The sequence below is a fragment of the Rhineura floridana genome, chromosome 4, assembly GCF_030035675.1.
Source record: "Rhineura floridana isolate rRhiFlo1 chromosome 4, rRhiFlo1.hap2, whole genome shotgun sequence".
NCBI lineage: Eukaryota > Metazoa > Chordata > Lepidosauria > Squamata > Rhineuridae > Rhineura > Rhineura floridana.
Window position 1 is genome coordinate 111,716,911 of NC_084483.1, and position 25,466 is coordinate 111,742,376.

The following is a 25,466-nucleotide window of genomic DNA, read 5'->3' on the forward strand; positions in this document are numbered from 1 at the left end:
TCCTTTGAATTTTGTTTCTGTCTTCCAAGGTATTAGCTACTTCTCCCAATTTTGTATCATCTGCAAATTTGATAAACATTCCTTGCCCTTCCTGATCCAAGTTATTAATAAAAATGTTGAAGAGCACTAGCCTCAGGACCAAGCCCTATGGTACCCCACTCGTTACCTCCCCCCAGTTTGAGAAGTAACCATTGATAAGCACTTTGAGTACAATTCTGTAGCCAATTGTGGATCCGCCTGATAGTTGTTCCACCCAGCCCACATTCAGCTAGCTTGCTAATCAAACTATCATGGGGCACTTACTTTGTGAAAAGCTTTGTGGTGCCTCAAGCAAGTTCAGTGGGGCACAGCATGGAGTTCTGCCAACTTGCCTCCTAGAACTCCACTTTACTGGAAAACTTACAGAGCTGAACTAGCATCAAGGCTATTCTGATCACTGCTTCAGTCCTGCACACGGGTTCATCAGCAGATGAATAAGCCGGCTGCACAGTACAATTGGTGGTGCCAATAGAGCTGTTCCACTGCTTTTTGTATTTATGATCTTTTTAAAAACATTTTAGTTTTAGTTTTTTTATATTGTTTTCATATTTTTATTGATTATAAATTGCTTTGGGTTCATTTTTGTGACGAAAAGTGACTAATAAATTTAATAAATAATTAAATAAATACTAGCACAGGAGTAGTTAACTTTTTTGGCCTGAGGGCAGCACTCACCTTTGGCCAACCCTTGGGGGGGGCACATGCCAGTGATGTGCATGGCCAAACCACATTGTTGCACACATGCTCTCACAAAAAATTTGCTTGGGGATTGGATGAGACCTCCGGAGTGGGGATTAGCCACTCCTGCAATAGCCCTCTCTAAGCCAGAATCGTGTTTTTATTGGTTTGATCTGATTAAAATTTTATTAGCTGCATTCCCAACCTGGATTTCAAATCTTACAAATATGTATTATATTTTTAAGATATGTGTTGATATTCTAAAGTAGACTTCTGGACTGAATTTATTTTAAAATCTAATTTAGCCTGAAACAGATTCCAGAGTTAATGGAAGCTCTTCCTGTGCTTCACCTCAGCATTCCACTGCCAGCTATTCACCTGATGATGCCAGTTCACAGTATAACCAGACAGGTAAGTTACCTGGTCAGTGCAATAATAGTGGTATATTTGTCATGGTTGGGTTTCCAAAGATTGTATGGTATTAACCTAGAGACCTGTACCCTTGCAAAATGCATGGCTAGGGTGTGAAGGTTGGAATTTGTGTATTGGGGTTTTGTTTGTAGTTCTCTCCTTACATGTTTATTCTCTGTCCATTATAATAGCTTTTAGTATGTATTCATCCAGAACAAAGCATCAACAGAGAGAGAAAGAGAGAACACTTCTTTAGCTTCCTTGAGCACTTTTTTCTAGAATTTGAAAGTTGGGATATAAATTTCCTAATAAATAAAGATTATAAAAGCTTACTCCCCTGCCCCCAGCTTTGAAGCTATTGTAGAGGCCAAAGTGAGAGAGTGAGCTGAAAGGGAAAAAGGAGCAGGCCATTCTTTTCAGCCAGCCAAGAGCCCCAGTCATCTGTAGTGCTGTGCTGAAAAGTTTGTTGGTGTTTTTTTCTGACCGTTCTTCATCAATAAATGACAAAAAAGAAGTTGCTTTAGAAACTCATCAAAGGAAAAAGAAAATGACATTATCATGGGTTGGGTGCAGGGTTTTTGATCCACTTCCCTTGCTTTTGAGATGGCTGAGGGGTTTTTGCGTGTGTCCTTTCTTTCATTCTTACACCAGTGCTTTACATTCTGCAGCCTCCCCAGCTTCCTGCACTTCAATTTAAGCACAAGTGAAGGCATCATGAGGTAAATGTTCCCATGGGCCTTTTTCAGAATAGGAAGCGTGGACAGCCAGGGAGGCTACAGAGTGCTGGATAATTGTTTACTGAAAACAAACAAAAACCACACCACTCTTGGCTACTTTGCAATGATAAGGTATGCTTAAAGTCCTTCAACCACCAACATCCTAAAGAAATCCTTGTCCCCTGAGAATGAGGCAGAAAAATGAAAATCTCTTTCGCAAGGATAGAAAACTTTTGAGAAATTGGACAGATTTTGAAACAAAGCTACTCAGCTAAAACCTAGTACTCGTTGCTGCCAGCGATACTTCTTATCAGCATGAGGGAAATATACATGCTCAATCTTCTGCCCATAGCAGTTTGAGAGGAGGCACTGGTGTGCAACAGGAGCCCATTTTAAGTTCTACTCCTCTTCCCCTCACCCCACAAAAAGGTATAGGAGCTCTACATGGGGAGATACCCTCTCCTACCTTCCACATGGTAATGCTTAGTGCCCATGTGGGCACTGGGGCTCTCCAACTATCTATAGTAATTTGAATTACATAGCTGTCAAGCACTCAAGTTCTTGATAAAAATAAAAACTTAATAGCAATTTTTTATATCTAATAAAAACTGCTTGCGGCCTATTGCCGAAATAAAACACAGACACCATTGCTTGGGTAAATGATGGGCCACTTTATTTAAACAGAATCAATTGAATAATGAACCTGCAGAAGGGAGATTAAGGGCGGGGCGTTCTGGAGATCCAGGCAAAGCCTGTTAGCAGCTATCGGGCGATCATGCCCTGCCTGAGCCTGGGGCTGCCCTGTGCCAGCCCCCCAGCTCCAGCCACACCCTGAAGATGTGTAGGGGGTCCAACCCGCATCACCGCCCCTCGGAGCCCTGAAACTCTGAGCGGATGAGGCACGTTGGCCCCAAAGGCGGCCCGTACCCTGTCCCCGGGCCGTGTAGCCCTGAGCTGCAGGCCTCCGGACCGCCTGTCACCCCCAAAGGTGCCTAAAGGTGTCACCTAGCTGCCCTTTCCCTTTAACCTTTCCCCGCACTTCTTCGCTTGCATCCCAAAGTGACCGTTAACAATACAAACTAAACAGCCCAATCAGCCTATTGACCCCAGGGGCACCCGTGCTAACCCTTGACCCCTCCCCCCAACCACAGTGTGGAGTAGGCAAAAGAAACCTGCCAGCAAAGCGAGGCAGGCAGGCCAAAAATTCCTAGTCAGCCCCGTAGCGACCAAATGGATCACACTGCAGCAGAGGGAGGGTCGGGCGGGTGCCGCCGAAATTTGAACTGGATGGCGGGAAGCAGGCGGGGCGGCCTTAAATAGCCTTCAGCCGCCCCGCCTCCCTGCCGCGTCACACGACGGCGCGCCAGCGCGCCGTGTGTGCACGCATCCCATCCAAGATGGCGGCCGGGACATCGACAGCGGCCGCAAGCTCGTCCCTCTGCCCGGTAGGTCCCAGGCACGGAACGGGATTGCGGCCTATTGCCGAAATAAAACACAGACACCATTGCTTGGGTAAATGATGGGCCACTTTATTTAAACAGAATCAATTGAATAATGAACCTGCAGAAGGGAGATTAAGGGCGGGGCGTTCTGGAGATCCAGGCAAAGCCTGTTAGCAGCTATCGGGCGATCATGCCCTGCCTGAGCCTGGGGCTGCCCTGTGCCAGCCCCCCAGCTCCAGCCACACCCTGAAGATGTGTAGGGGGTCCAACCCGCATCACCGCCCCTCGGAGCCCTGAAACTCTGAGCGGATGAGGCACGTTGGCCCCAAAGGCGGCCCGTACCCTGTCCCCGGGCCGTGTAGCCCTGAGCTGCAGGCCTCCGGACCGCCTGTCACCCCCAAAGGTGCCTAAAGGTGTCACCTAGCTGCCCTTTCCCTTTAACCTTTCCCCGCACTTCTTCGCCACAGAAGGGGGACAAGCCTCTGCTTAGTCCCCCTTTACCCCACACCCGATAAGAATCTGGTGTAAACCCTTCTGCAGGTCCCTTAGAAAGATGTCGTTGCCCTTGTCCGTCAAATGGACGCCGTCAGGCCGAAACAGCTCAAGCTTGTTGTGGCCCACCTCTGGGTGGTGGATGACAGAACCTCCTAAGTCCCTAAGGGCCCTCTGAATTTGCCTGTTCACCTTTTTCCGTGCCCTGTCCATCCCTCGTGGGTCACCGGCACAATTCCACCTCCTGCGCGGCAGGATGTCTGACCACACTAAGTGCACCCCCGGCCAGCGACGTGCAATGGCCCGGAGGTCACCGCATGCCTGTTCAATTAGGGCCTTGCCCTTTAACAGACCCAAGTCGTTGCCCCCGAGGTGGATCACCAGCACCTGGGGCGCTGCCACTTCCACAGCCGGTTGAAACAAGGCTGGCAGGAGCCCATCCCAACGCATCCCCCGACGTCCCAGCCACCGCACTGCGGCCCATTGACTGAGCCCCAGCTGCGTGCCGAAGCGAGACTTCGCCGCCCTGCGGCCTGCCCAGAACATCATACTGTGGCCACATAGGAGGATGCGTGGCTGCTCCGATCTTGTCCAGCGATCTGTTGAAACAACAACGACATTGGGTAACAATGGGGGGGGCCCTGGGGGGGGGCAAAGTCTAGCCGCTGGCGCCGTGTGTGTCAGCAAGTGGTCTAACGTAGGCCTTGTACGCGTCCGAGGACCACCCGCCCACGGCCTGAAGCCTGTCTTTAGTAAAGCCCAATAGGGCCGCCGTGGAGGCCGCGCCTATCCGGAAGGAGTGTGTCCCGAACTTACTGGGGTCCACGCCTAAGTTCCCCAGTGCGGCCTTCGCCACGGACCAGAACTGGTATCTGGTAAGGGGCTGGGAGTTCCTATGTATGAATAGGTACCCTGACTGCGACCCCCTCGCTGCCACAAAACCGCGCAGGGCTGTTACTGGGCAGAGTTCTTGCTGCCGGCATGGGGCCAATACCACCAGGCGCCCCTTACCATGCTGGTCCGTTTTAGACCGCCTGAGCCGCAGGATGGCCCGCTCTGCCCTCCAGCTGAGGTCGGAGACTAGCAGGGCTCGGAGGGAGTTATCCCTCTTGGAAGCTGCCACCACCTCCCCAATTCGGAAGGCCCCAAAAAACAGAGTGAGGGCCGTAGCATGATATAGCAGGGCCTCGAAAGGGGAAGAACACAAGTGCTTCCACTGTCCCTGCAGGCCAAACAATAGCTCTGGGGAAAAGGGGAGGCGGGCATCCGGGGGGCAAGGGCGCTCGCGGGACCAACCCTCCAGCATCCGGCGCACCCTAAAGTCACCCGTGTAGTCCTGAAAGCCCCGTGCCTTCGCTAGGAAAGCGAGGCCTGAGAGCTTACCTTTGATGGTCCTGACTGAAAGGCCTCTCCGTTTCCCCTCCACGCAGAACTCCATAAGCTGCTCGACCGGGATGGGCCACTCCTGGACGTAACCCCTGGACTCTCTGAAGTTAGATAGATCCCTACCTGCCCCCTGGTAGCTGGCCAAAGTGCTGGGCGCCACAGAAAGGCTTATGGCCCTTTCTGATTCAATCCTCCAATCTCCCATAGCGCTGGGGGGAACGCCTCCGGCAGAGCCCTTGCCCACGGTGCCAGCTGGCGAAACTTCTCCATCTGGTTCCGTGATAGAGCATCAGCAATACTATTGTCAATACCCGGAACGTGGCGCGCCAGGAACTGAATATTATAGCGAAGACATTGGAGCACGAATGCTCGCACCAGAAGCATAACGTTGGGGTTTCTAGAGGACAGGGTGTTAATAACGTGCACTGTGGGGAGGTTGTCGCACCAAAAGTGGACTGAGGAATTACACAGCTTGTCGGGCCAGAGGTGTACGGCCACGACAATGGGGAAGAACTCTAAGAACGTCAGGTCTCTGGTCAGGCCGGCCAGTGTCCAGCCCTGTGGCCAGCTGCCGTGGCACCATGAGTCATGCAGAATGACCCCAAAACCGAAGGCACCCGAGGCATCGGAGTGCACCTGTAGCTCTGCCTCCAACAGGCGATCCCTTCTCCATAGGGAGACCCCATTAAAGTTCCGCAAGAAGGTGGACCACACTGTCAGGTCAGCCCTAAGAGCGGCTGTCACCCGTGTGCGGTGGTAGGATCGTGATAGGCCAGCCATGGCGTCATATACGCGCCGCAGGAAGGCGCGGCCGGGCGCTACAACCCTGCAGGCAAAGTTCAGCTGGCCTGCCAGCCGTTGGAGAGTGGCTAATGTCACCTTATTAGAACTGACCACCTCTGAGATCTTCTCCCTGAGGGCCCCCAACTTGTCCTGAGGAAGCCTGCAGCATTGGGCCACCGTATCTATCTCGATGCCCAGAAACGTGATAGCAGTGGATGGGCCCTCAGTTTTTTCGGCCGCGAGGGGGACGCCCAGCTCCCCAGCCAGCCCCGCGAAATGTGCCATGAACGCCCTGCAGGTGCCTGAGTCCGCAGGGCCCGCAAACAGGTAGTCATCTAAATAGTGTACCACTGATTGCAAGCCTGCGCGCCTCTTGACCGCCCACTCCAAGAAGGAGCTGAAGCGCTCGAAAACAGAGCATGATATAGAGCAGCCCATAGGCAATGCCCTGTCCACGTAATATTCACCATCAAAAGCCAAGCCCAACAGCTCGAAGTCCTGTGGGTGGACCGGGAGGAGGCGGAAAGCAGACTTGATGTCACACTTTCCCATAAGGGCCCCAACCCCGCAGTCCCTGACCATTCGCACAGCACAGTCGAATGATGTGTAGCGGACTGAGCACAGCTCCGCTGGGATAAAGTCATTGACTGACTCACCCTGTGGAAAGGACAGGTGGTGTATCAGGCGAAATTCACCTGGTGCCCTCTTGGGGACGAGGCCCAACGGGGAAACTCTGAGTGAGGGGATGGGTGGTGCAGCAAAGGGGCCCAAAACCCGGCCGGCTACTACTTCCTTCCTAATTTTTTCTCTCAGAACTGATTCCATGCCTTCCACTGACTTAAGGTTGCAGGACATGAAAGGTCGCCTGGGACCTAAATAGGGGATCCGAAAACCCACTGTGAAGCCTTCTAATAAAAACTGGGCATCTAGGACTAGGGGGTAAAGGTGGAGTAAGTGTCGGAGCTCGGCAATTTTAATTGGGCTGGGGCCCCTTTCCCTGAGCTGCGCCTGCAGCCCCTGTCCTCCTTGCGCCAGCCGAATCCCTGTTTCCACCCCTGAAGGGGCGGCCCCTGGGGCAGCTAGTGCAGGCGTGAGGGCCCCCACATATGGCACATTCATGTCTGAACCTGCACGGGCTCCGACCGCAAAGGCCACGCGAGCTGAACTCCCAGCAAAGCAGGCGGGGTTGAACCCCCTGCCCCGCAGGCCCGCGGGAAGCAGTTGCTGATGCCTGGCGCGCCAAGAGATGGCCGCTGTCCGCCCTATCGCCTGCCATGGGTCTAGAATGCGCCATAAATTGCAGCCACAGGTCAGCCTCCTTCTTGTCCCAGGGGAGGGATGTATCAAAAGCCGCCCTCATACGGAACGCCTGGTCGTAGTCCAGCCATGCCGTCCCTTGAAACTCCGAATAGCCCCGGTATATGATATCGAGGTATTTGATCAGTACCGAGGCCCTGTGAGGCTGCCTCTGTATTACCACCCCCATGTAGGTAAGGAATGCAGGCAGCCAGTTAGCCCAAGAGCGCTCTACCCGTCGGCGCTTGGGCCTATCGGGCTCTGCATGTTCTCCTTTATCCTTATCCTTCCCAACCGGCTCCCTGTACAGGAGCGAGAATAGGTCCACATACTCTCCCCTCCATATTCTGTCCTTCGTAGCAGGCAGAAGATGAAAACCCAGTGGGGCAGACGTTTCCCCAAAAGGTATGGCCCCCTCTCTGACTGATCCCAGGGGGTCGGATATCTCTGCAGCGGGGTTGGCAGACAGGGCGGGCTGATGTCCTCCTTCCGTCGCCGTCCCAGCGGCGAGGTGCCAGACCTGCTCGCAGGCCTCCCTTAGGGGATGCTGCTGCTGTGGCGTAACCTCCCCCCCGCCGGCGGGGGTCCCTGCCTGCCCATATCCCTCGGTTACCGCTGGTGGGGAAAAGGGCCAGTAGGGGTACCCCCAGGGGGCCCAGCTCCACTGCTGCTGTCCTTGTTGTTGTGGCATGATAGAGGACTCACCCTGTGTGCTTTCCGCCGAAGGTCCTTGTGCGGGCTGCATTGTTGGGGCTGCTTGCAGGGTGGGAGTTGCGCCTGGCTCTATGCTGGGCGTCCTCGCCTCAGCCCTGAGCCCGGCCTCCAGCACATCCAGTCGCGCTAAGATGGAAGCAACAGCCCCTGCATCAGCACTGTTCACTGGCCGCTGTGTTTTCCCCCGAGACCGTTTGGGTGGTGGGTCTTTCTTCTTCCCTGTCACAGGTTGGTCCCGGGGTGCATTAGGGTGGCTTGAGCCATGTTCTAGGGCTTCCAACCTGGCTAATATGGCCGCCCATGGTGGCCCCTCCCCACTCCTTGCCCCCTCCGCCGCTGGGGGTGGGCATCTCCCCCCTGCTCTGGGGGCCTTTCCCTTCCCTTTTGGCCCCCCTTGTCCTTTCTTAGGCATACTAGAGGGAGATAGGGGGCCCCGCTTGCAAAACGACGTGATTACAAAGCGTTGTGAAGGAGCCCGCCTGCTTAATCAATACCCCCACCCGGCACCCAATTATCCTGGAGGGTAGCCTAATTGCCCTGCACGTGGCAAGGATTGATGGTTGGGTCGTGCCCCACCTACCCCCGCGCTAATTAAAATTAACAATTAAATTTAAAAGTTGCCGGCCAAAGGCCGCCTAGCCTGTGGTCCTCGCCGTGCTGGATCCGATCCTGCGCTGCCGCCTCGTCGTGACTGCCCCAGGATCCTCGCCGCCTAGGCCTTGTTGCCCGCCGCCACTGCCTCCCTGTCTCTCAATGAGGTTGGGGGGGGGCTCGCTGCCGCCCAGCCACCCTGGCCACAGGAAGCCTCCGGAGGCCCACGTGCGCCGGCAGAGAAGCCGCCGCCGAAGCTGCTGCTGCCGAAATTGCCGCTGAAGGAAGCCGCGCCTTGCCGAAGCTGCTGCTGCCGCGATCGCTGCCAAAGGAACCCCGCCGAAGCTGCCGCCAAAAGGAGCCCGGCCGAAGCTGCCGCTGAAGGAAACCGCGCCGAGCCGAAGCTGCTGCTGCTGCGGCTGCCCCGATTGCCGCCGAAATTTGAACTGGATGGCGGGAAGCAGGCGGGGCGGCCTTAAATAGCCTTCAGCCGCCCCGCCTCCCTGCCGCGTCACACGACGGCGCGCCAGCGCGCCGTGTGTGCACGCATCCCATCCAAGATGGCGGCCGGGACATCGACAGCGGCCGCAAGCTCGTCCCTCTGCCCGGTAGGTCCCAGGCACGGAACGGGATTCTGGGCAATTCAGCCTGGTTTATCTCAGGCGCTGTGACTAAGCTTTATAATGCAGACATGAGATGAGTTATTAATGTATTTAGCTTCTATTCCTCTCTGCTTTGGTCATTATCAATGAACAATTGTTGCATATCAAATAGATATTTCAAACAGTGGTTTTCCTCTTTTTGTCTTAACTAAAAATCTTACGGTGGCAAGGATGGGTGGAAATAGTTTTCAGGCTCTTAAGTGCTGCTGCTTTATTATTAAACTGACTGCACATTTTGTTTTCATTTAGGGGTAGATGACTTGCTAGTTCCACCTCATGACACTATCACAGATCTAACAGAAGTCATGGAACAAATCAACAGCACATTTCCAGCTTGCCGCAGTAAGTTTTAAGTACATTGAGCCAAGAAAAGTGAAGCAGAAACTGAGCTACAATGCAGTCACTTACTGAGATGCAAAGTCATTGTAATGCTCTGTAGTACTGCTCAGTGAACAAATGTAACAGGATATAAAGCGAGCCCAGAATTGAACAGCATCTATGTCTCAGAAATGTGTCACTTTTTAAACTTTGAAACCTGTTGCTTCCAAAAGAATCCTTACTTTCATTATCTTTCTGGCAAGCACAACGTAATAATTGCCTAACAGCTGATAAACAGAACCTATAAAATGCTTTGGGGATGACATGATACAACAGGCAGCATTGCAACATCCTTCTGAGTCTGCTGTCAAAACCACAGGCCACTTAGAAGTGAGGCAGTATGGTGCAGCGGTTAGTGTCAGACAAGGATCTGGGAGACCAGAGTTGAAATCCCCATTCAGCAATGAAGCTCACTGTGTGACAGTGGGCCAGTCACTATCTTTCAGCTTAACCTGCCTCACAGCGCTGTTGTGAGGATAAAATGAGGAGGGGGAGGACCACATATACCTCCTTGGAAGGTGGGAGATAAATGTAATAATAAATGAAAATAAAAGTAGTAATTGACAACACTTTGTCAGAAGATGCACTCCTACTTGTCTATGTTGCTGCCCTGGGCTCTTTTGGAAGGAAGGCCAGAATATAAATTCAGTCAATAAATAAATATACCTATGGCCTGGGCGTTGATTAAAAAAGATGTGAATGTCACTAGAAAATAATGGCATATTTGTCCAAGAGGTAGTTAAAGAGTAGGAACGACATGCAAAGCAAAGAGCTCATGATGAGGGGGATGCTAACCTAGGACATGGGTGTCCAAGGCACCTAGGGCATTATGAATCAGGCCAGGTCTGTCCTCTGATGCATTAAGAGACATAGGATAGCCACAGCAGGGATGATCTTTATATGCTGCCTGAAAACACTGTCTTGATAAATACTGTATGCAGTATCTACTTGGATTAGTCTTGTCAGCTTTTAAAAAACGTGGACTGGCTCCACCAATCACAGAGTAAGAGCCTAGCTCCATAACCGGTAACCAAAAATGTTGCCTGTGATGTATTTTTTCCCATTCTCCTACACTAGTCTGAAGTGTTACATTTCAGCAACCGACACGTCACCTGACATTGCTGTCAGTGTAGCTTGGCTCCAGGTACATTCAGAAACCACCATCTAGAATAATTCATTGCCCTGATCCATGCATATGCCAGATTTCATGTGGTGGTGGAGTAGCACACTCCATTCCTCCACTGCACAAATGACAAAAATAATAATGCCCTGTTTCCATGATTTCTGTCCAACAGAACAGGAGGGGATGATACCCTTGCCATGTTGCTCTTCACTCATGCAGAGCTCCAGTTAATGTATGAACCATGCTAAGTTTAGCCACTTCGTTTGGACAAGATTTTTAATGTCTGTCTCTGATTTTCTCTCTGACTCTTCACTGCACCACACATACTTCAGGGAGCACCAAGGGGCCCAAAATATACAATAACCTATAGTTTACTTATAGATAACTACATGGACAACTAGCAACTGAGTTGTCTTGCTGTTCTTTAGTCAATTGCTCCATTATGGACATAGGACAACATAAGCTGTCAGCCCACAGAGCAACTTGCAGTACTTTTTTTTGTGACGGTACTCACTGACATGGAGTTCCAGCACCTTTTTTTGCTGGCACAGACAGCACTTTTATCAAGAAACTAGTACTGCCACCTCATTTTTTTAACCAAAAAAAGTACTTGTTATGTTTATCAGTCCCAGTCTGCATTGAAATGGGAGGGATATTGTTTCATATCTTATTTGGAATGATACTTCCTATTAATTTTTAATTCTGCATGCACAAAAAGAGATTATGATAATATTTCTTTCTTTCTTTCTTATTTATTTATTTATTTGCCGCCTTTCATTGGTTAATCTGAAACTATTCCATACTGCTTTGCTTGTATTTATTCTGGTCCTTTACATAGCATGGTCCAGCTTTTCTCCTAACTAGAGAGATTGTTGTGGATAGCCTTTGTTATGATCATTTTTGATCTTGCCTTTGTTGAATGCCAATTAGGACAGGAAGCTACGTTCTCAATTGTTTGTGCTTTAATAACTTTGTGTTGCTTCCTTTGAAATGTCATTGTTACATGTGTACATGTGAATCCCCACATATGTGTATACCCACTGGGAACTCAAATGCCACCCGAGAGTGTAGCAGAACCTTTTGCTGGAATTAACCTTGCACGTCACTCTTATGTGTGTATAAATCCACCAACAACCCCAAGAATGCACACAAAAGGGGTAAAATAAAGGATGGTTTATTGAAAGAGGAAACAAAAAGCATTTTCAATTACAGTTAATACGAGCACCATCCAGGTTATCCCAGTCAGTTGTTCCTTAATGTTACAGATAGCACACTACAAAGACCCTAAACCTAATTACATTCAAAGTTGCACCAAGTCACGGAGACAGGTAAAGAGAAAAAAGAAACTCAAGAGTTAGAGGTGAATACACCTTTCCTGAAGAATGTAGTGAGACTTTAGGTCAGAATGGAACTTCTGTATCTAGCCCATGAGCCAAAGTTCCACCCTTACTATAACCTTCGCCGGAGAGATCTCACCCTTCCTTAGTTCTCATGCTTCCTCATAGCCCCAATGTTGTTCCTGGGGTGTGTTGTGTAGTGTGTTGGGCTCCTACTGGGAGAAAGGGTGGGATATAAATCAAATAAATAAATAAATAATATTTGAGGAAGTCTTTGGAGCCCTGAGAGGTGTTGCTGACTCCCCAAAATGCTAGGTTTAAATATAAGAAACCTTTATTGAACTGAATGTAACTTGGGAAAGGTGTGCTAGTGAGTGATTTGATATGTGAAAGAATATCCTGTGTCTTGATTGATCTACCTATCCAGAGTTAAACCTTTACCTATAGCCTCTGGAGAAATTGTATACGTATAAATAAAACCTAAGCCTTATCTTGTGTGGGTTTCGCTGAATCAAGCTTTACCCTGGGCACAGACCATTGTTTAGTTAAAGGAACTATTCCTGAGCAAACCTGGAATTTGGAACCTTCCTTATTATTTGTTAACTTTGTAGGTACATGTCTTCCTGAAGTCAGCAAGCCAGTTCAGAACCTCCTGTGGTTTGGGGTTCATGTAAGGCCTGTAACACAGAGGTTACCCAAACTATAGATTGTTATGCTCTGATCCACTGAAATGAATCTGAGAATAAAAACCCCATTTTATGCACACCTCCTTACACCATAAAAGTAAATGCACTAGCCTTTCATAAAAATTGAGGGTTTTATGGCGCTAACTCCCATGCATGATAGTCAGATATACTATGTTGTCCAGACACCACAGAACTCTATTAAATATTCCCTTTATCTCACATGCACAGTTTTCTCCTTTTTGAAGAACTACGTCAGAGAAGATATACTTTACACAGATATACTTTAAATAGAAAGCAAATTAAAATCTAGCTAGTTTGAACTAATCTCTAGGGTCTGATGCTTGTTCATGATAATTGCCCAAACCCTACTTCTAATTCAGAATGTGAGAATCTGTTTCTAAACCAGCAAAGCCATTTGATGTCATTAAGCAGAAGTGTTGATTACTCACAGCTAAATGCAAAGAGGCTTAACTGTTGTATCTGCTGTGGTAAGGAGCAAATGCATATGAAATGCAAATGAAAATTATTTTCCTTGTAGTTTTTTGTGATGGTCTTTAGAGCAAACTCATTAGGAAAGGCTCATGTGTGATCAAAGTATTATTCCCCTTTCTCCAGATTCTCAAGAGATGTTCCCAAGAGAAAAAGGCATCTCTCTCTCTCTCTCTCTCTCTCTCTCTCTCTCTCTCTCTCTCTCTCTCTCTCTCTCTCTCTCTCTCTCTCACTCACTCACTCACTCACTCACTCACTCACTCACTCACTCACTCACTCACTCTCTCTCTCTCTCTCTCTCTCTCTCTCTCTCTCTCTCTCTCTCTCTCTCTCTCTCTCTCTCTCTCTCTCTCTCTCTCTCTCTCTCTCTCTCTCTCTCTCTCTCTCACTCACTCACTCACTCACTCACTCACTCACTCAGACACACACATACACACACAAAAAACCTGCTAAATTATGTAAGTAGGAAAGATCTTGAACCTGAACTGGTCCTTCTACACTTGCAAGCAAAGCTGAATTTCTGCAACTGAAGGAACACCCACACTTCTCTCATGTAGTCACAAAAGCTACTCTCTTGACACTAGCTAAAGCATTTGTGTTGTCTGACCATTTGGAGCCTGTTATTCTTTGGTACACACGATGGATTGTGAACTCTGAGATTTTACAGCTATGATATTTTTCACAATCAGGAGATATAATGGCACTGATGTCCTCCTTTGTAAACTAGTACAAGAATTCAATTTATTGCATTGATTAAAATAGTAGAACACTGTTTCTGAACAAGAAATCTTCTTCTTAATGTGGGGAGGAGAGCATGGCTGGGAGTCCAGAGTCTGTGAGTTCAAATCCCTGCTCGTGTCTCCTGGGTGTAAAGGGCCAGCTAAAGTTCACCCCCATAGTGAGTGGCTCAGGGGTTATGTGCCTTGCCACCTGTGCAGCCGTGGGCAAGCTGCATAGTCCCAAGGAGCCCATTTGCCCCCCAGTTGGCAGTTGCGGACAAGGAAGGGGCTGGCTTGTGTAGCTGTGGCAAGCTGAGTAGGCCCTGGCCAGCTAGGGAGAACTAGCCTCAGAGAGAGGCAATGGTAAACCCCCTCTGAATACCGCTTACCATGAAATCCCTATTCATAGGGTCGCCATAAGTCAGGATTGACTTGAAGGCAGTCCATTTCCCTTTTTTGGCTAAAAGTATTTGGATCAAATTAATATACTGCACCATTGTAGTCACTAGTCTAGTCTTTCTAAGGAATCTTTGAGAAACTTACATTTTTTTAAAAAAAAATCTGTTTAGGAAAATTATTTTCTTGATGTTTCCAAACAAAATCCCTTGTGACCTACTATACAAAGGATTGTAGAATACTGTGAAATACAGACCATATAGAATGCCTAGCCAGTTGGCATTGACCCATGACTGGACCTTTTCAGTGGTGGTCCCCCATTTGTGAAATGACGTCCCTGGTGAGGTGTGGCGGTCTCCCTCATTGCTGACTTTCAGGAGGAATTTAAAAAGCATTCCTGTTTAACCTAGACCTTTGATGGCTAAAAGGCATTGTACCTGCACTGGTTGAATGTTTTAAATGTTTTGGAATGTTTTGGACTATTTTTAAAATGCTTTTTAAAGAGTTGTTTTATCCTTGATGTGTTTGCCACCCTCGGCACCTTCAGGATGAAGGGTGGGATATAAATTGAGTAAATAATAATAATTAAAGAACGTCAGCTTTTATTATAAACAAAAAACAGTCTTCAAAACTCTCATGATTGCAAAGAGAATGCTGAAAAGATTATGGCTATTGTGAAGGTCACCTGTTTATATGCATATTATTCATTTTCTGTGATGTTGTTTAGGTTGTTTTTAACTGTTTAATTGTGTGTTTTAAAATTGTTGTAACCCACCGTGGGATCTCTGGGAGAAGGGCGTGTAATAAATAAATAAATAAATAATAAAGGAGGAGGAGGAGCGCTTGTGAGTAACAAACATTTCCCAACATAAAACCAATGCCGCCTAACAATAATTGCTTTTGAGTTTCAGTGTTTCAAAATAAAATATCATACAGAATGAAATTACAGTGTACTATTTGTAATTCAGTAATATGAGAGCATTGGTGAGGGGTCTGAGTACTTTTGCAAGGCAGTGTATGATGGCTATGTAGTTTAAACAGGGCTGCTGAGAAACAAGAGGAAGGTATGAGCAAGCTTGAAGGAACCCCAAGGGTTGCAGAAGTCAGAGGAAAAAACAAGGGGAAAAGATCCTAAGGCAGCACTCTTCCCCCTCCCCCCCCCAAAAAAAACCCCAGGAAAATGAGGACTGAGCATGCTCAAGAGTTGCAGGTCACATTTTTTGTTTCTTATTGTTCACCACTTTCTTTTTGAATATTAAATAAATAACCCAGCGCTTTAAAGAGGCAAAACACACACACACATATCTGGGTGTCATCCAGCAGCAAACTAAAAAAATGAATAGCTGCACAGACCTAAATTGCTTAAAGAGTTATTTCCTATTACCAGGGAACGTTGTGTACTGTGATTCTTTGGGGTTCAGAATCTCTAACAGATTTTTTTAGCACCTTAATGAAACCACAGGATTCTTGGGGGAACCTGGTATAAAAAGGGTATGTGTTTATAATGAAGATATTCTGAAAGGCATAAAAGTGTGAGTGGTAGTAGCTGCCCATTAGGACTTGGGTGGGTCTGTGGCTTTCTGTGCAATATGGAGGATAACTCAGTGACGGGTAACTGGATGGACAGGGAGTGTTGACAGAGGCCCCATTGAGCACTGACATGGGCAGCTGGTGTGGAGGAGGAGAGGTTGTTAAACCCCTTGCGTTGGAATTCCGTTTTGAAATATCACCAGAGAAGATGACCCCCCAATTGTATTGTTAATTGGTTTGGTAGCATACTGTTCCCCGTAATGTAGCATGTGTGCCATGTGCAATGAGAAACCTTTGCAGGGTAAGTTAAGGACAGAGCCTCTCCTGATAATCATTAGAGTTGACAACAGACAGCTATTTTTGAAATAGAATTTCTGTGTCTTAAATGAATGATATGCAGTTCCTAGGAAAAGCTTGTGATATCTGTGGCTTCCAAAAAAGTAAAATAATGGAAGCAGCATCCCTCAGGGAAATCATTGTATGAATCTTACGTTTGAAAGTATAATGGGCTAAAAGTGTTTTGTGTTGTATGGTATTAACTGGTCCGTGGCACCGGCCTAAAAGCCTATTATGTTCAGCAAATGGCATGCCTTTCTTTTTTCTGTAGTCAGAAAAGCATTTATTTTTCCCTCTTGTATATATTCTAAAGTGTAAAAACTTTTTTAAATGTATTTTTTCCAGGGCCAGTTCAAGATATTTTGTTACTCTGGACAAAATTAGATTTTCCACTCATACCCATCATATGAGTAATATCTGATTATTATTTGTTTACATGCTGTTAGGCCCTCATAGATCATAACACAATCCAACCTAACTGTGCCACAATGAGAAGGCAGCAAATAAACCACACGTAAAGCAGGCAATTCAAGTGAGCAAGTCAAGTCCAAGACCAAGTCATATGCATACTGATTTTGTCCACAAAGTTAGTATGTTGAAATAATTTATCCATTTTGCAGATTGGGAACATAAAGACTGAACATTTCCCCTTTCAAAATGGGTAAAAATCTCCTTTTTGCAACAGACAGTACACATACAAAAAATCCTCTCTTACTCCCTGTATACATTGCATACAGTCACACATCAGAACACAAACACCATTCATACACAGAACGCTTCCCCACCTTCATTCACAGAGAGTACACATATGCAGTCATTCATCTCACACTGTGAAAACACAGAAAACACCCTCCCTGTACCCAATGCCCCCCTCTCATGAGTACAACCAGCGACAAGAGAGGAACTGATTGACTAATCAGAGATTCCAGGCTCTGATTTTGAGTTATGTAGACCAGTCCACCAACCACTTCTGCCAAGACCAGCCTAAACCAAATATGTCTGGCACCAAAAAGATTACAATGTTGGTGCCAGGCATATCCTTCTGGAAAGAGTATTCCATAACTGAACATACCTCTTGAGAGAAGAGGCACATGGAATAGGGCCTCAGCAGAAGAACAGATTAGTATAGAAATATTTATTTATTTATTAAAGTTATATCCCGCCCTTCTCCCCAGAAGGAGCCTAGAGCAGCAAACAAAAACACTAACAGCACTCTAAGACATCTTACAAACAAAAGACTTTAAAACATACTAAAACAAAACATCTTCTTTAAAAAGCTTTAGGGGAAAAAAGCTTGAAAAACATCCTAAAAAGCAATTCCAGCACAGACACAGACTGGGATAAGGTCTCTGCTTAAAAGGGTTGTTGAAAGAGGACAGTCTTCAGTAGGCATTGAAAACATAATAGATGGTGCCTGTCCAATATTTAAGGGGAGAGAATTCCAAAGTGCGGGTGCCACAACACTAAGGCCCACTTCCTATGTTGTGTGGAATGGACCTCCTGATAAGATGGTATCCGCAAGAAGCCCTCGCCTGCAGAGCGCAGTGATCGACTGGTTATATAAGGGGTAAGATGATCTTTCGGGTATCCTGGTCCCAAACTGTATAGGACTTTGTGCAGCAAAACCAGAACCTTGAACTTGGCCTAGTAGCTAATGGGCAGCCAGTGTAATTCTTTCAGCAGCAGGGTGACATATTGGCGATACCCTGCCCCAGTGAGCAGTCTCACAGCCTCATTTTGCACTGGCTGCAGCTTCCGTACCAACCTCAAGGACAGCCCCACATAGAGTGCATTACAGTAATCCAACCTGGAGGTTACCAATGTATGGACAACAGTAGTCAGGCTATCCCTGTCCAGAAAAGGCTGAAGCTGGAAAAAGGCACTCCTAGCCACTGAGGTCACCTGGGTGTCTGGCAACAAAGTTGGATCCAGGAGCACCCCCAGACTATGGACCTGCTCTTTCAGAGGGAGTACAACCCCATCCAAAGCAGGCAACTGACCAATTATCCAAACTCAGGAACCACCAACCCACAGTGCCTCTATCTTGCTAGGATTCAGACTCAGTTTATTGGCCCACATCCAGCCTACCACTAAGTCCAAGCACTGGTCCAGGGCTTGCACAGCCTCTCCTGATTCAGACGTTACAGAGAAATAGAGCTGGGTATCATCAGTGTACTGTTGACACCTTGCCCCAAATGACCGCTCCCAAGGACTTCATATTGATGTTAAACAGCATTGGGAATAAGATGATACCCTGTGGCATCCCACAGCACAACTGCCAGAGGGTGAAAAGACAATCACCCAACGCTTTCCCCAGAAAACTTCCCTGGAGATAGGATCAGAACTACTGGAAAACGGTGCAGCTGATACCCATCTCACCAAGTTGGCTCAGAAGGATACCATGATGAATAATATCAAAAGCCACTGAGAGTTCAAATAGGAATAACAGGGTCACACTCCCCCTGTTCTCCCAATAAAGGTCATCCATCGGGGCGACCAAGGCTGATTTAGTCCCATAACCAGGCCTGAACCCAGATTGGGACAAGTCAAGATAATCTGTTTCATCCAAGAGTACTTGCAACTGCTGCACTACAACCCTCTCAATCACCTTCCCTAAAATTATTTTATTTTTTTATTTATTTATTTGACTTAGGAGTTATTTGCGACTGGGCAATAGTTGTCACAAACCAATGAGTCCAGGGTGGGCTTTTTCAGGAGTGGTTGGATCACCATATCGCAAAGACGTGTTGGCCATACCTTGGATCCCCTTGGTCATAACCCTTCGGCAAGTTTTAATAAGCCAAGAAGGGCAAGGGTCAAGAGGACACATTGCTGGCTGCATCGTCATAAACACCTTGCCCACGTCATTAGGCTGCATCAACTGAAACTGATCCCAAGAAGTTGCAGCAGACATTGCACTGGACACCTCACTGGGGACTACAAGTAGATGTGGATGGGGCATCAAGATTGCTGTGGAGGCAAGCAACTTTACCCTCAAAGTGCCTTGCAAACAATTCACAGTGGGCCTCTCCTGGAATTGATGTCAACAGATCCCTGACAATAAGAAAAAGCTCCACTGGACGGTTACTTGAGAATGCAATGGAGGCAGAGAAGTGGGCCTCTTTCACCGTCACAAAGTAGGCATGGTTGTTTTACTCATTTCCGATCAGCCTCACAGCACGTCTTTTGCCACTTGCACTGTAGCCATCATATAGTCTGCTTCCTTGCCCTTATTTCACTGGTGACCAAGGTGCACTCCTTCAGGTATTTAGGGAGAGACGTGTGTGTGTAACTATGTAAGCCCATAGTGGAAATCCAACAAACTGCTGAATCCCTAGACATCTATACATCTTTGACCTTGGGGTATGTCTCTCAAAATATATTTATCTCCCTTTCACATGTGACGCAGCCCTGAATGGTGAATGAGGTGCATCCTGCACATTCTCAAAAAAGCTCTTTTCTGTGATTTCATATGTTGATATAGATCAAATTAAGTCCTGCGCGCACTGCAGAACCAAACCAATTGCTTTTAGCATTACAGAGAAAATAAAATATATTTCATCACCTTAGTATTCAGGGTATTTGATAGGACTCCCCTAAGGAGGGATGAGCTGTTGCTTGTTGAGTCTCCCCTGGCCAAAATCCTACTGGGAGGAAGGGTAGGTTATACATTTAATAAATAAATACATTTTAAAATATTGATGTTGGATGCTTAAAGTGTTTCACACTCTCCCTATTTTCTTCTATAAAGTCCAGAATGTGTTGTTCCTATTTCCCAGCACCATTAAAAGCAACTCATCAAAATGGGTCAGGGATGATTGACCAGCTCTTTGTTTGGATAATCTTTGCTTCCCTGCTCTCTGGTGGCTCTCTCCTTCAAGGTCCTTAAATCACTCTGCTCAGGTCTACACAGCATTGTTCCTCTTCTAGGTGAGGGACTCATACCTGAGTTGTAGGCTGCAAGCTTTATTTCTATGTTTGCAGTAAGTGCAAGGTTCAATCCCAGCATCTCCAATTAAAAAGTCTCTGCAAAAGACTCCATGTCTGAGATCTTGGAGAGCTACAGCCACAGTAGACAGTACTAGATCATATGGACAAATTGTCTGATTTGGTATAAAACAGCTTCATAAGCTCACATGTTCTTTTCTTCTCCTTTAGTGGGACAGCTCAGATAAGCTGCTGTGGATTGTGGTTTTACTTTGAAGCAATCAGCATGAGACCATTTGCACACTTGCATATGATAGATCATAACATGCACCAATCCCAATAAAGTACATCTTTTTAAGTGGTTAACTGTACTTGCATTTGATAGACTTTCTTGGGCAAACTCTGTACATGATCTAATAGAAACTAACAGCACACTGAGCAACATACTGATTTTACAAAATACACACGTGTCAAATGAACACTTCTAAAATAAGATGATCCATTGGAAGAGTGCAGCCCTTTACTGTCGCTAATTGAGAGCACAATACTGAGTTGTCCCTAAATGCACTAGGAGATTGAAAAGGGAGTTGTTTAGTCGTGCCCCTTTTGCAGTTAAGTTTTAGTGGTAAACCGAAAGAGGGGAGGTTGGAGCATGTAATCTGTTCTAATTTGCTAGAAACAATGAGGTAACTACAGTTTTTAAATGATGTCAAGCTGTGCCCTCTGAAGACAATACCTTGTTAAAATCTGAAAGTTATTTTGGCAAAATAACACTGATCTGAGAAAAGCTTTCTGGCTTCTTGTTCTAGCTTTGTTGCTGACCTCGTTGGAGGTGTTCCTTTTATTAAAGTTGTTACGTGGTAATAGCAGCTCACAGCATATGTGTCCCAAACGTGCTAAATGGAGTTAGAACTGTGCTACACATAACCGTTGTGGGAAACACCTGCCTTTTCCATATTAAAATCAAGGATGAATGTAATAAATGTGTGTGCATGCACCTTTGTATGTGCATCTGGGAAAACCCCACCCCAGATAGTGCTATTCTGACAGCTATTTTTCAGTGACAGTATTGTTACATGCAAGACAGATTTATCTGAATCTTTGACTCTTTGCATTCATTGCAGCTGATCATTTTGTTTTCTTATTTACAGCAAATCTAACTGGCAGACCACAGGTATGATGGATTTTAGTAGTATTTTTCAGTTGTGTCTCCACAATGCAAGTAGGAACTAACTATATATTTTCAGCGATTTTTGTTTCATTTTTTATAAGAGCAAATGTACACATTTAAGATTCATTCATTACTTCATATACACTTCAGAACAAATGTGCACACACACGTCTGCAGAATTCAATCTGATACTCAGTCCCAGAGTACTGCTACAAGTGAAGGTGTTGGCAATATGGGCATGATACACATGAACAACTCTACTGATATGGGTTGCCACCAGGACTGTGGAGTCGGAGTTGGAGTCGGAAGCAATTTTGGGTGGAGTCGGAGTCGGTAGAAATGTACCGACTCTGGCTTCAAAAGAAATTTTGCTTGACAAATTTTTTAAAATATAAATTCAAAATGTCAAAGAAGCTTCTCATGAAGTCAGCTGTAGTTGAGCATTTCACCATAACTCAAGATGGAAAACATTTTGTGTGTCAGTGTATCACAGAGGACCCAGATGAAGACAAATGCTGTGATGCCAAGATCAGCGCATATTCAGGCAGCGATAAAAATGCTCCTATGAGAGCTTCCAATTTAAAAAGACATTTACAGCCCTTTCCAGGGCTGTGGAGTTGGAAGCAATTTTGGGTGGAGTCGGAGTCGGAGTCAGACAGTAGAAAAATAGAGGAGTCAGAGTCGGAGTTGAAAGTTTGTCGTACCGACTCCATGGCCTGGTTGCCACACAGAAGCAAAGTAGCTCTCACACTGCTTTGAATATATGTAAAAGGGGCCTGATTCTGTATTACAATGATAATGTGAAAAAAGAACTTTCAGCTCCTCCCCCCACCGCCTTACATTAGTTTAGCTCCGGGGGGGGGGGGTAGGCACAATATCCTGGACACAAACAGTTGATTTAACAATAATGGTTAAAGGATAATTATACAGTCAAGAATTCCATTTCATATTTTATCTGTTGAAACTTGGCTATGGAGGCTATGCAGTGACTTGAGCATGCTGTGACTTGAGCACATGTTTTTTAGTGTTTTGGCAACAGTTCTCTGGAATTCCCTTCCCTTAGAAATAAAACAAGCCACAATATTATGTTTTGGACCTTTGTCAAGCCTTCCCAAATTGAGTCTATTTTAGTTCTGCAGTTTTCAGTTCTTGTTGATCTTTATATTTTGATACTGTTTTATTATCTGTATTATGTTTTGTATTGTATTTAGAATCCCAGGAACTGTAAGTTTGTTAAGGTTCTCCTAACAACTCTCAGCACCTACAGTTCCCAGGATTCTTTGGAGAAAGAATTGCATGTTAAAGTGGTATTAGAGTGATTTACATGTATTATGTGATTGTGACTTAAGTTTTGTACATGGAGGGCCTGGATAATGATATATCTGTGACACCTAAAGGGGCTAGGTGTATATATCCATCCTTTTTTATACTGCTAAAGTGGATTGCATATAAAAGTAAAGAAAGCAAACCATCATTAGGTATTGATTCCACTGGGCCCATCTTGATACAAGCTTCTGTAAGATGTGTGTCAACAGTTTTTGCTGTTGCAAAAATGACAATTATCTCAGAATTTGACTCAAAATATTTAGATTGAATGATGTCTCTGCTTACTAATAGTATGTAGATAATAATTCCTTCTTACTCTTATTTTTCCCCCTTTAACTTTAGGCAATGTGAAGTTTTCTGTTTTGAAGACCGCCTATTCTTCCTGACATCAAAAGCAAACCCTTTTCTACAAATGCCAATTTCAAGTTCCAGTAATCATGGCTGCATGGGACCTTGTAACATACTGTTAGCTCTGTGTGTTCTTACTTCAAATAGGAAAACACTTGAACTACCCAAAGATGAGGATGTTGTGGTTTTATAATATTGTGTGTGGTTTTCCCCTCCTCTTTCCCTCTCTATGCAACTGTAAATTAACAAACCATGGAGTATTTCAAAATGGTTAGACAAATGTCATTGGTTTATATAATACGCAGCATCAGGAAAGGGGGTGGGGGTTTATATCCATTCTCTTTTGATATCGCTAAAGTGAACTGCATACAGAGTTTGGAGCAAAGAGCTACAGTTATATATTCCTTTCGGCTTTTTGCATTTACTGTTTCAAATAACTTCTCTTCCAACATACATACCATTCTGCACAGGTTATTTATATTTAGCCTAATAATTTCAAAACATGAATAAAATATCAGCTTCTCATAAACTTCACAGTTAGTATTTGACAAATACCATTTCTGGATGTCTGTGAGCACATGAGACTCTATTTTGCCCTAGCTAACCTCATTCAACTGCAGTAGCTGTTGGCAATAGAATGCTATTTTAATGGATTCTTTCTCCCAACTGAATGAAGACTGATTTTTTCCCCAGACTTTGTTTTTACTTTAAAATGTGAACTAAGCTGCATTTTGACTTAATACAATCATTCTGAATATACATGATTTCAGTTTTCTATAGCAGGGCAGGAACATTGTGGTCTAAATGTGCCAAATTTTGTCAAGTCTTATTATGTAAATCACTCAGTGCAATGGATAAAATCTGCACTTGAAATTCTTATATTTTCCTTTTAATAGTGTTAATAAATGAAGGAGCTCTGACCACTTTAGTGGTAAAGTGTTCTGCCTTGGTTGCAAAGGTTGTCTGCTCTGGATATCTTCAACCAGCATCATCTTGTACAGATTTTCAATGGCTCCTTTAATGTACATGTTTAAATGCAGAGAAAACTGTGGGGACATTCAGCCATAGTTTATGAGACGTGGCTGGGGATTTTCCTTCACTTTTGCATTTGTGGATTTGCCTGGGCATTTGTTTTAATTATGAAACACTCATTTGCTCATTACGTTGCATGTGTGCAATGAACATCTCTTAAGGATCCAAATGGTGTTGGAGAGATTCCACTCTCTGGTTTTATAGTTATGCCCAGTTGCAAGATGGAAAAATCAGCCCATATCTCATGTTTGGTCATCTTCTGGATATCTAACAGAATATCCAGTATCCATAATAACATCATAGGAGGAGTTGTTATCCTGGTGTGATGTTTACTTCCTCAGATATAGATGTCACTGTAAACCATTCACATTTTCTCGTCTCTAAAATAGAGCTGGTAATAGTAACGGCTATGCTCAGTGCGGTTTTGAGGTTCAAATTAGGTAATATATATTAAATATTCTGACTCAAAGTGCTATCTAAATGAAAAGTATTATTTTTGTGAGGGGGGGGGAGTGTTGCCAAAAGCAGGTTAATATGTGGATTTTTCATCTAGAAAGAAATATATTTTGGTATTGATATTTTGAGAAGGAAAAACGTTTTGCAGAAAAGGAAAGCCATGACCACCTTTCTACCTCAAATCCATTTTTTTAGGATTTAGTTTTGGAAACTACTCGATGTTCTGGTTTTTGCAAAGTATGTTCTTTTACCAGATTGCATCAAAGCAAAAAATAAAATAAAATAGCCCCTTTAAAAACACTTTAGCAGAAAATATCCCAGTAATGGATATGATGGGTTTTTTGGTATGACTGAAAGGTTATGTATGAATTATTTTTCTGCCTGTGTTTGTATGTAAATTCTGTCCTCTACTCTGCTGTCAAGTAAAAGCTACTTAAAACATTACATTGTAATATTCTTCCTCTGAGATGCTGATAAATAAAAGGAATACACTGCAGTAACATCTAAAACAAAGTATGTAATTCTTTTGAATTTTGTGGTATTAAACTATCACACTTCCCTTTTCTAATCTGGTTACATGGTATGACTTTCACTCTGAATAAAATTAATTTTTAAGTCAAAGCTGTTTGATATTCTTCATCTTAGAAGTAAACAATATTTAAAAGCTTGTTCCCTGTGTGAGAATTTCAAACGTCAAGGTGCCTTTATGAAAATAAATGGTGTAGCTGAAAAATATAGCTCATAAAAATCTAGACATTTTCTACACCTGTTCATCTTCAGCCATTCACATTGCCAGCTATCAGTCTTTGCTGGTGACAGATTTTAAATTCTAACCACCAATCTGTAATCTTTGTTTAAAGTATAGTATTAATATTGAAAATATCAATATGTGTTGCCCTATTCAATGGCAGGTCTAGAAAATGATTTTTAAATTCCAGTGACTTGTACTCAGCAGGTCTTTCATATCTAATGCAATGTCCTGTATTCTGTCAGGAAACGTAA

General features: G+C 45.2%; 2 protein-coding genes across 4 annotated transcripts in view; one reads left to right on the forward strand and one right to left on the reverse strand.

Moving 5' to 3' along the window:
* UTRN (utrophin) overlaps nucleotides 1-25,085 on the forward strand; it is a 521,915-nt gene extending 496,830 nt beyond the window's left edge. For all 3 annotated transcript variants that reach the window (XM_061624044.1, XM_061624041.1, XM_061624043.1), the window contains 4 exons: nucleotides 1,023-1,128; nucleotides 9,460-9,552; nucleotides 21,283-21,305; nucleotides 22,971-25,085. In XM_061624044.1, coding sequence (XP_061480028.1) covers nucleotides 1,023-1,128; nucleotides 9,460-9,552; nucleotides 21,283-21,305; nucleotides 22,971-22,979 — 231 coding nt within the window. In that variant the 3' untranslated portion in view covers nucleotides 22,980-25,085. The remainder of the gene's footprint in view (nucleotides 1-1,022; nucleotides 1,129-9,459; nucleotides 9,553-21,282; nucleotides 21,306-22,970) is intronic.
* On the reverse strand, nucleotides 3,067-8,755 carry LOC133383403 (uncharacterized). The gene is made up of 2 exons (XM_061624045.1): nucleotides 7,949-8,755; nucleotides 3,067-4,377 (listed from the first exon to the last, which is right to left on the reverse strand). Exons 1-2 carry the CDS (start codon nucleotides 8,367-8,369, stop codon nucleotides 3,773-3,775), a joined length of 1,026 nt encoding a protein of 341 aa, XP_061480029.1. The 5' UTR covers nucleotides 8,370-8,755; the 3' UTR covers nucleotides 3,067-3,772.
* Nucleotides 25,086-25,466: the final 381 nt, after the last annotated feature.

Coding starts and splice junctions, on each gene's coding strand:
- LOC133383403 (XM_061624045.1), bottom strand. CDS start 8,369: ATGCCTAAGAAAGGACAAGGGGGGCCAAAAGGGAAGGGAAAGGCCCCC. Junction 4,378..7,948: donor TTCGGCGGAAAGCACACAGG/GTGAGTCCTCTA, acceptor TTGTTTCAACAG/ATCGCTGGACAAGATCGGAG.